This window comes from Ceratotherium simum, chromosome 19, assembly GCF_057802395.1.
Source record: "Ceratotherium simum simum isolate JZ-2026a chromosome 19, ASM5780239v1, whole genome shotgun sequence".
Lineage (NCBI taxonomy): Eukaryota > Metazoa > Chordata > Mammalia > Perissodactyla > Rhinocerotidae > Ceratotherium > Ceratotherium simum.
Window position 1 is genome coordinate 32,955,708 of NC_141918.1, and position 10,652 is coordinate 32,966,359.

The following is a 10,652-nucleotide window of genomic DNA, read 5'->3' on the forward strand; positions in this document are numbered from 1 at the left end:
ATAAAAATTATACTTTAAAAATCGGGAGATAAAAAAAACAAGTAAGAAAAGTGTGTTACTTTCCTTAACATTCACATCAGGAAGACCACAGATAATATCTAAGTTGATACATCAAGAAAAAGAAATCTAAGTTTATAATTTAAAGTCATATGGGCCGGCCCCGCGGCTTAGCGGTTAAGTGCATGTGCTCCGCTACTGGCGGCGCGGGTTGGGATCCCGGGCGCGCACCGACGCACCGCTTCTCCAGCCATGCTGAGGCCGCGTCCCACACACAGCAACTAGAAGGATGTACAACTATGACATACAACTATCTACTGGGGCTTTGGGGAGAAAAAAAAGGAGGAGGATTGGCAATAGATGTTAGCTCAGAGCCGGTCTTCCTCAGCAAAAAAAGAGGAGGATTAGCATGATGTTAGCTCAGGGCTGATCTTCCTCACCAAAAAAATAAATAAATAAATAAATAAATAAACAAACAAATGTGTTTTTAAAAAAAAATAAAGTCATAAAAGTATTCACTACAAAAAAATTTGAAATAACAAAAGTGATAAATTTGAAGATTGAGATGGGAAATGGGGAAAAAAGGAGTCAGTGAGATTTCACAATATTGTTCAGCTTTTCTAATGGAAAGTCAACAGAAACTGCCTAAAGTTGATAAATCAAGAAACAGAATTATATGTATATTATTTATATTATGGCAAAAACCAGCAAAACTTGAACCAGAAACAGCTACCTGTTGAGAAGTGAAGGGGGCTTGGGAGTGGACAGTAAGAAGGAAGGCTTTTCCTTTCATTTTACGTACAGTTGTACTGTTGGAGGTTTTCTAATCATGTGCAACCATTATTTGATAAATTTTAATAGCATAAAAGTAAAAACATTTCCACTTTGATACAAATATACTATATAGATCAAAAGATTGCTGAGAAATTAGTTAACAGAACTCTGGTTTTCCAAGTTACACAAGCTCAAATTACACATAACTTTTCAGAAGAAAGGAAGGTCAATTTTTTTTTTTAATTTGCACCTAAACCAAAACAATAGGATTCACTCAGTGTTTAAGTTACTCTTAAAATGCAATTATAACTATATTGCAAAAGGGAAAGCGGAAAAGGAAACTAACTTTTGTAAAAAGCAAAATACTTCACGCCTCAAACTGCTTGGTACTTTTACCGATGAGCTTATTTAACAATCATAACGAAAATGATCATGTTCCCACAGAAAGACGCAACTAGCCCACCTATAAGGCAAAAGTTTTACCTTATTTTTCCAGCAGCCACGGACTTACCTTTCTGTCCAAATGTAAATATCTACAAATATCTGCAAAACAGTTTACCATCACAGGATTTTGGTCTGTGGTCACAGAACAAATCAAAGTTAGCTGGCCTACTTGGTAATTAAATCTATTTCCCAATCACATTCAGCTTAGTAACTGAGATCATCAACCACAAAGTCTCATTAAAATAATATTTTTAAATAGAAAATGCACAAAGGGTTTAAAGCCTCTATAAGGATGCTATATTTTTCCTTTAGAAAGATTTATTATACTAGAAATTAAAGATATTTTATAAGGACACCAATTATTTGAGGACTTTACAGGTTTTTATTTCTCTTTGATTCATCACTCACTTCTGGATAAGGATTCAAACTCTCAATAAAAAACTACCGCTGCACACTTATATCCTGAATTACATCCTGTCGTCTCTCTTGAGACTCTCTTTTACCCTGCACAATGCATGCTCAAAACGGCTATTACAGGAAGTGCTGGACTATCAGCTATTTATAAATGGACAAAAATCTTTAAATAGCTTTGTCAGCTATCATTTTATGATTCTAGACCTAAAAAACTACCTGTTTTTAAAGAAATATGTTAGTAATTCAAAATATTAAAATGCTCTCTGAAAAAAGAATCTTGTCTCTTTGTTTTGGAATCCAAAAGCAGGATTAACATTATACAGTCACAACAACCCAAGATAATGAACAAGTTGATCTTTAAAAACATACTAGCCAAATACTCTTACTCTAATAGTTTACCACCAAGAAAATTTCAAATTGTAATACATTGCCTTAAAGTCTTCTATATTGACGTCCAACCCTCACTGCACTACTTGAGCATTTTGCAAAACACACAATTTAACATCACATATTAATTTTTCATCTAGCATATCCAGTTCAAAAATATAGTACACAAAATTAAAAGTTCTTAATTCATCAATATTGACATTCATCGTGTTAAAAAAATCTTTCCATAGATCTACTTTTTTCCTATCGAAAACTCAAAGAGACATGGCTTTCCCATGCTGCTAAAACAGTAACTTGCACATCCTATAGCAAACTAATGATTTAGAATTAATTTTTATGTATTAATAATTATTATTTTTAAAGCCTTAACATTTCTCTTCCTTATTGTCAGCCCCCCCCCGTCTCCAGTCTTTAGAGATTTATATCTCATACATCACCATATTAACAAATCATTTCAAGCCATTACATCCAAAGGTAAGCAGCTTCCAGGAGTTTAACTTACAGCTATACTAATATGCACAAAATACTGGACCTACTAGGATATTCACTGCAGTGTTCGCACTAGCATAAGACTGGAGACAGCCAAAATGTCCATCAAGAGGGATAATTAAATTTTGTAAGTCAATACAATTGAGTACAATGAAACTATTAAGAGGAACTAGGTATCTCTGTGCGCAAGGCATGTAATGATCTTCACGTTATATTTAAGGTTAAAAAATACAGAGAAGAAAGTGTACAGTACACTACTACCATTTATCATTAAACACCACCCCCCCTCCAAGAAAATCTCTCTAAAAAGGAAAACCAAGCATAGTTGCCTCTAGAAAGGGAAAAGGATGGCTGGGAAAGGGAAAGCTTACATTACATTGTCTACCCTTTTACACACATGCACTTATTATTTACTAAACACACACACATTTTTTTTTTACAAGATACTTTTTTGAAAAAGTAATCAAATATCCTTGATTCCATTCACAAATGAACAGTTTTTCAGTTTGAGTATTGGTTTGCTTTATCAAACTATTTCAGCCTCAAAATTTCTCCTATAACTTGAAAGAAAAGACATGAGCTTTCCTTTTTCATTTGTCCACACTGTCATTTATACATTTTTTTTAAAAATCGTTTCATGTTCTTGAGAATTGCTAAGCCACTCATTCCAAAAACTCTAAACCTGCGCAATCTAATATCATAGCTACTGGCCAGTTTCTCAGTCACACTAATCATATTTCCTGAGCCACATGTGGCCAGTGGCTACCATAATGGACAGCAGAGATGCCTTTTCATCATTGCAGAAAGTTCTATTGGACATTACTGCTCTAAACTAACGGTCGGCAAACTACAGCCTACAGGCCAAATCCAGCCCACCACCTGGTTTTGTATATAAAGTTTTATTGGAACACAGCCATTCGAATTTGTATTTATTTACATATTGTCAGTGGATACTGTGGCACTACAACAGCAGATTCAATTAATTGTGACATAGAGGGTATGGCCCACAAAGCCTAAAATATTTAGTATCTGCTTCTTGACAGAAAGTTTGTGACCACTAACTACTCTAGACAATCAAATTTCATTGAAAAGGACATTTATTTCCCTTGGGCCTCAAAAATAAAGTTTTGAAGGTTTGTAGTATACAAAATAAAGAACCAGTTAAACATACACTAACGTCCACTTGATTTACTAAGTGCTAAAGATACTTTTTTTTTTTTTGAGGAAGATCAGCCCTGAGCTAACATCTGCCAATCCTCCTCTTTTTTTGCTGAGGAAGACTGGCCCTGGGCTAACATCCATGCCCATCTTCCTCCACCTTATATGGGACGCCACCATAGCATGGCTTGACAAGCAGTGCATCAGTGCACTCATGGGATCAGAACCGGTGAACCGGGGCAGCCCCACGGCTTAGCGGTTAACTGCGCCCGCTCCGCTACTGGCAGCCCCGGTTCGGATCCCAGGCGCGCACCAACGCACCGCTTCTCCGGCCATGCTGAGGCCACGTCCCACATACAGCAACTAGAAGGATGTGCAACTGTGACATACAACTATCTAGTGGGGCTTTGGGGGAAAAAAAAGGAGGAGGGTTGGCAATAGATGTTAGCTCAGAGCCAGTCTTCCTCAGCAAAAAGAGGAGGATTAGCATGGATGTTAGCTCAGGGCTGATCTTCCTCAAAAAAAAAAAAAAAGAAAAAAATAATAATAATAAAATAAAGTAAAAAAAAAAAAGAACCAGCGCACCCAGGCCCGCCACAGCGGAGCACGTGCACTTAACCGCTTGTGCTACCGGGCCTGCCCAATACTTAATTTTTTAACATAAACCCATAATATCAAAAAAATTCCTAAAATATGTTTGAATGCTGACATTTTTCTAAGCATCTCTATAAAATAGCTAGTAAAAGCACAGAAGACAGATTACTACAGTCTAGCTATTTTAAAAGAGCTGACCCAAGAGGAAAAAAGCACTTAATAATTCAGAAAAATTTACCTGTTCCTTATTAATCTATAAAATATATCAACTGTCTTGAAAAGCAGCATATAATTTGAGAAAAAAAATTACACTAGACCTAGTTAGTGCTACAGAAATATTTACAACTACAGAAATATTTACATTTAACCACTTATCTCATGCAACATCACTATATTTCAGGCTTTGAAAACATCAGTGAAGTTTATTACCAATTAGGGCATTTTTTGAAATTTAATGAAATTTTTGTGTGCATCATATGCCCAACCTTGTATAAGGCACTAGAAATAGGATGATAATGACCCATTTATACCTAATAGTTTATGGGGCAGATTAATAGCACTAAGAGTGATATTACACACACGAGAACAAAGAGCAGCAGAAGCAGAGCTAATGAGTACACTGGGTGAATTACGGAAGGCTTCTAAAAGAAAAGCTATTTGAACTGGGTATTGAAGTGTGAGCAGGAGTTTGCCAGGTTTGTGGGGGTGAGGGGAAGGGCAGAGCAACACCATTCTAGTTTGACTGAAGGAAAAAGAAAACGAGACATGAAAAGGACTTAGCAAGTCCTAGAAAATATGAGTTCAATGCTACAGAAGCATATGGGTTGAACATACTGGAAAAAAGAAGGGAGTTGGTGGCAGGTGTAAAGGCTGTAAAGACTAAAGACTTTAGGATCCGAATGCAAATGGCTTTATATGCCAAACTAAGGAATTAAGATTGGATGTGATTATATGAGCCACAGAGAATGTACAGTTTTCCGAGAAGAGATATGACACGATTGATTTTATTTTGTAGGAAAATGACACTGGCAGCAACTTGGATCTTGGACCATAGTGAGGAAAGACTAATGGCAGAGACCAATTCGGCTACTGTGCAAATCAGAGATGATGGCCAAAAGTAGTGACAGTGAGAATGTAGAGAAACTAGACGAAGAGAAGCAGCTACACGTGATAGAATCCATAGGCCTGCACACCTTCTTTTTTCAAATGTCCCTCATTTGTGATATTTTCCCTTTTCCATATTTTTTGGTATAGATGTATCCTTTGCATGGAAAAAGTTTATACAATCAGATTGTCAAAACTGGAGGCAATATGGCCTTTTTCATTTTTCCTCCTATGATATTAGGAAGGAAAACACATTAGAAAATGCAAGAACTCAGAGTCAAGAGATCTGGATTACAGGCTTGTCTTTGCCGTGAGACTATGAGCACGACAACCTCTAAACGCTCTGGTTTTCTCATTTGTAAAAAGAGGAAATTAGACTAGATGATCTAAAACTCTCGAAGTTCTAAAAAGCTACGATCATACTGATACACATCTTCAATCTTTGGGAGGTCTCCAAACAAAATGCAAATACAATCATCTATTTTAACTACAAACCGAATGAAAAATCCATCAAAAAGAGGCAGACACTGTTGTACCTATTATTTGCCTATATGTATCTACATGTACCTACATTTATTTGTGAAGGATTTCATGACATACATTGAGACGTGTAGTCACCAACTACTCATCTGGAACCCTAAGGCAAAACTGAAACTCTGTAAGATGTCTCTGTCAGCCATTTCACTTTCAATTACTAAGTATCTTTCAAAAATGTCTCCAAAAAGGAGCATTCTTTTGAGTGGTTCAAAAGACTAAATGAATGTCTGCAAAGTTCAATAGTAGTATTGTTGGGTACAGTGGTTTTTAGACATACTAGCCTATGGAATCATGTTTGTCTGAATCTCTTGACAAAAGAACTTTTTAACAATATTCCTTTATCAATCAAAACAAAAAGGGTTTGAAACTTGAGAAATATGGTCTTGAGATTTGTAACCATAAACTGTTGTGTGTGACTTTTTACTAATGTTGAAAGAAAAACTGTATTATAAATTCTTGCTCATACTAAAAAGCCTACAAATATCATGAACTTGTTTTCTTTTCAATGACTTTTAAGCCTGATTTTTTTTAAACATATAGTAGAGTCAAAAGACTCCCTTCCTTCAAAACAAAAAGATGGAACAAATAATATTTTTATTAAAGGTGAAAAACCCAGATGAAAATCTTGCATTTCCAGTCTGTTATAAATTTATGTAGCATAATTAATATAGCCTAAGTTAAAGTCATATTTCAAGGGAAATAACATTCCAAGGTTTTGTAAACTGTAGTACTAAATTATAAGCAGACTTTTCTAATGTTTTATGTTACTTCTTCCAGCATTCTAAACACCTGAACAATTTTTTGCTTATATACTACATTACATACACCAGAATGACTTCTCTTTAACATATCCACGTGATTTCTCTCTTGCTCCCTAAAATAGCATTATACGTTTTTCTGAGTTAACCAAAATAAATTCTGGAACGAGCTAAACTGTAATTTACCACGATCAGAGTGTAAAATCCTTTACTATGCAAATCTGTATCACAGTTTAGAACCATCACTAAAAACTTTTTGTTCTTTCAAATGGCTGGTATCAGTGAACATAAAACTAATCCCGCTACCAACCCACAAGAGATGGGTGTTTATGGTAAAGCCTCAAATCTCAACTAGACCCTTGGCCCAAGAAAAAAAGCTTCATAATGATTTTTCTTACATGTAATATAGTGATTTAAACGAATGCTTTCAGATCCTAAAAGTTTTTTTAAAAAACATATTATTTTGAAGATACACAAACTGATCTTACTCTACTAAAGAAGCTCTATTAATTCTAATCAAACAAATTTCACTCAAGAAGGAAGTGTATTCGAATCAAGAACTTTATTAGAAGGGAAAATATTCCAAAAGAACAAATAGAAGCAGGAATTAAAGTATCTGGTTTTTGTTGTAGCCCATACTATTCAAATACAATTCAGAAGCAGAATTTTTAACTTTTCTTAAAAGTTGCCTGCTAAAAGGAAGCTATTTTAACAACAAAAATATTTAAATACATTTTTAAAATTCCAGGTCAAGTATATTACAAAGTTAGCATGAGGATCATGAAAAAACACCACGTATGATTTGTAAGGCCAATGTCCAAATAGGAAAACTAGATGTGCTTTCCCCAAATATATCTGATAAGATTCCCACAAGAATACAAGTGTAACAAGCAGAGTGGATATTCCAAAAACAAAATACAAGTTAATTACAGTACCTCACATTCCAAGATACTCATGCAAGGACTCCTGGCAATTAACTCAAAGAATTATGAGAAAAGTTTAGAAACAAATGAATACTATGGGGCCCGCTGAGTTATAACAAGAAAAAAATTATTTGCAATAATAACAATCCTTTACACTTGTATAATACCTTCTAATTTTCACGATACTTTATGATAAAACAATTTACAGTTGTGCTTTTTCGTTTCCTGTATGAAATTAGCACGCACGCACACAACCCCCTACCTACTTTGGTCCTGGAGTTCATAAATCAACCGTATCAATTACAACAGAGTGCACAGAACGATAAGCAACACTGCAAATCTTACTAATGTCATTGTGGCTGATATTCAGTTTATTTGGAAATGTTCCGCTACGATCATAAAAACTCTCTTCCACATAGTTTCGCCGTCTTGAGAGTCTAAGCGGGACAGGCAGATGTTCCTGGGCTCCCTAACTCTGGGGGAGGGAAATTCCTGCCAGGATGGACAGCGAGGTGACCGCTGGTTTAAACCTACTCTTCGCAGGCCGGGAGCTGGTTCCACCTGTCCTGCAGTGGAGCCCGTCTGCCCTCCAGGACGAAAGACAGGCGTTCTCAGTACAGTACCCAGCTCGCCTCCTCCAGAGAGAACAATCAGTAAGGGCTTTCTAAGGGGTTCCTACGGGTCTCCCTCGACTCTCAGGAAAACAAAGGTTCAGGCCCAGCTCTGTGTCACTCCGCATTCCGTTCTGGATAATCTAGGTGCCCGAGGAACCCCAGCACGCAGTTATTTGGCAGCAGATGCAAAGGACATAAGAACAGCCAAGGTGGGGGAAATGAGTTGCCAGAGAACTAGGCGGATTCCGAAGTTCTGCGGGCAAAACGCGGTTAGTCTCGCAGGAGGTCCTACATTCGGGGGAAGGTGTGGAATTCAGAATGTGAACAAGCGAAATCCGGGGCGGGGGAGCAGGGGTCCAGCAGTCGCCGGGCATGCGACAGGGACAGAAGGGACTGCACCGAGGGGCCAGTGGCTGGCCGGCCCCAAGGGCGGAGGTGCCCAGAGGATCAGACCCGTGAGGCTGGCTAGGACCCCGGCGCGCGGCCGCCCGACGGGCTCCTCGGCGAGGTTTCAAACCGCCGCCCCCGGGAGGCGCTCCGCCGATTGGAAGTTCCACAACGACCGTCACCAGCTCAGGGCCGGAGCGGCAACTCCTCGGCGGCGCTCTCCCAGCCCTCCGCGTCTCCCCAGGAGACCAGACCCCGCAAACTCCACCTCCCACCGAGGTCCCAACTCCAGTCCCGCCGCCAGCTCCGGGCACGCGGAGGGCGCCCTCCGGGACGGACCGACGCCCCCCAACTGGGCTGCGCCGCGGGAGCCCGAGGGGCCCGACGGGGCCGCGCGGAGGGCGGGCAGAACCCGAGTCCCTCAGAGTCCGCCCCGGGACGCGGCCCCGCGACCACCTCCGCTTCGCCCCTCCAGCACGGCCCGACCGGGCTCCGACCCACCCATCCCGCGCGGTCGCGGGCAGGGCGAGGACCCGAGCGAGCCTACTCCCCCCGCCCCTGCTCTTACCCATCTTTCCGCCTCGCCTTGTAGACGTGCCCGTAGGTGCCGCGTCCCACTTTGCACCCTTCGTACTCAAACAAATCCTCCACCCGCTCCCGCTCCGCCGCCAGCTTCGCCTTGAAATCATAATCCATTGTCTGCTTCCCCCATAGAGGCACCGGGACGCGGGGGCCGCCGCCGCTCAGTCCCTCCTCCTCCTCCCCCCGCGACCGCCACTCCACTTCTCCAACAGCCGCCTCTCGGGCGCGCGCGCGCCGCCCGCCTCCCCGCGGTCCGCCTTCAGCAAGGGACTCCTCGGCGGCAGCAGCAGCCACCTCCTCCACCTCCTCCTCCTCCTCCTCCTCCGCGGCGGCGGCGGCGGCGGCGGCTCCCGCAGGCAGCCCCAGTCCCGCCTCCCCCCTTCATTTCCTTGTTTTGGAACCTGGTGGGCCGCGCCGCGGCTTCCTCGAGCTCATTAACGAACCAGCCCGCCCGCCCCAAGGTCGCAGAAACTCCTGGGAAATGTAGTTCCGCAGACCTCAACAGCAGCCGAGTTTTACCCGCGAAAGAAATACAACACCCAGGGTGCCTTGGGCCGCTACAGCCTCGCCTCCACAAGGCATGCACGCCTGCGCACTAGGGCCGCCCCTCCCCCTCAGGTAGCGCCGCACTGCCAGTTCCTGTGAAGGTAGATAGCGCAAAGTTGCAGTGTGCTTTCTGCGAGTCTGTGGGAGCTGGTGGGAAAACGGCTCTTGTTCTGGTGTGCGGGAACTACTGCACCGTACCCCTGAGCGAGAAGGAGGGTGGAAAGTATTTAACAACCGCCCAGCCCACCAGTTTGCTCCAGTGGTTTGAGAGGCGAGGACTGTGGTTAGGACAGTTGTACTGCAGATTGTTGTTTGTTTTTTGTGGCAATTGGTCCGCCTGTTGCCCCGCCCCCCCGTCCAACCGCTCATTGGCGGAGACTGGAGAATGACGTTCTCGTTGGTGCGTGGGTGTCCCCAGGGTTTGGCTTCTTTCCCGCTCTTGATTGGTAATTGGTTGCGCTTGGTTCTTCCTGATAGGTTAATCTTTTTTCTTTACCAAAACCGTATTTCAAAAACTAAACTTCCAGCGGTTTCCTAGTTCTAGCATCGGTCTGAGAATATGTAACTTTTTTTTAATTAATTTATTAAATATGCTTCTATAGGGAATCAATATTTCTGTTTGTGCATATTTGATATGGCATCTTCATATTGTTCCTGGCCAACAATATTCTGTAATGTGTATTTGTGTGTGTGTGTGTGTGTGAGGAGGACTAGCCCTGAGCTAACATCTGATGCCAATCCTCCCCTTTTTTTTTTCCTTGAGGAAGATTGGCCCTGAGCTAACATCCGTGCCCATCTTCCTCCGCTTTATATGGGACGCCACCACAGCATGGCTTAACAAGTGGTGCGTCAGTGCACGCCCAGGATCTGAACCTGTGAACCCTGGGCCGCCGCAGCGGAGCGCGCGCACTTAACTGACTTACGCCACCGGGCCAGCCCCAGAA

General features: G+C 41.6%; 1 protein-coding gene across 2 annotated transcripts in view; it reads right to left on the reverse strand.

The window, feature by feature from the left end:
* Window positions 1-9,423, reverse strand: part of CDK19 (cyclin dependent kinase 19) — a 158,189-nt gene extending 148,766 nt beyond the window's left edge. The window contains exon 1 of one of the 2 annotated variants that reach the window (XM_004422211.3): window positions 9,149-9,423. In XM_004422211.3, the coding sequence (XP_004422268.1) occupies window positions 9,149-9,276 (128 nt within the window). In that variant the 5' untranslated portion in view covers window positions 9,277-9,423. The remainder of the gene's footprint in view (window positions 1-9,148) is intronic. The other variant, XM_014781161.2, reaches the window with a different exon arrangement.
* Between the last annotated feature and the right edge of the window lie 1,229 nt (window positions 9,424-10,652).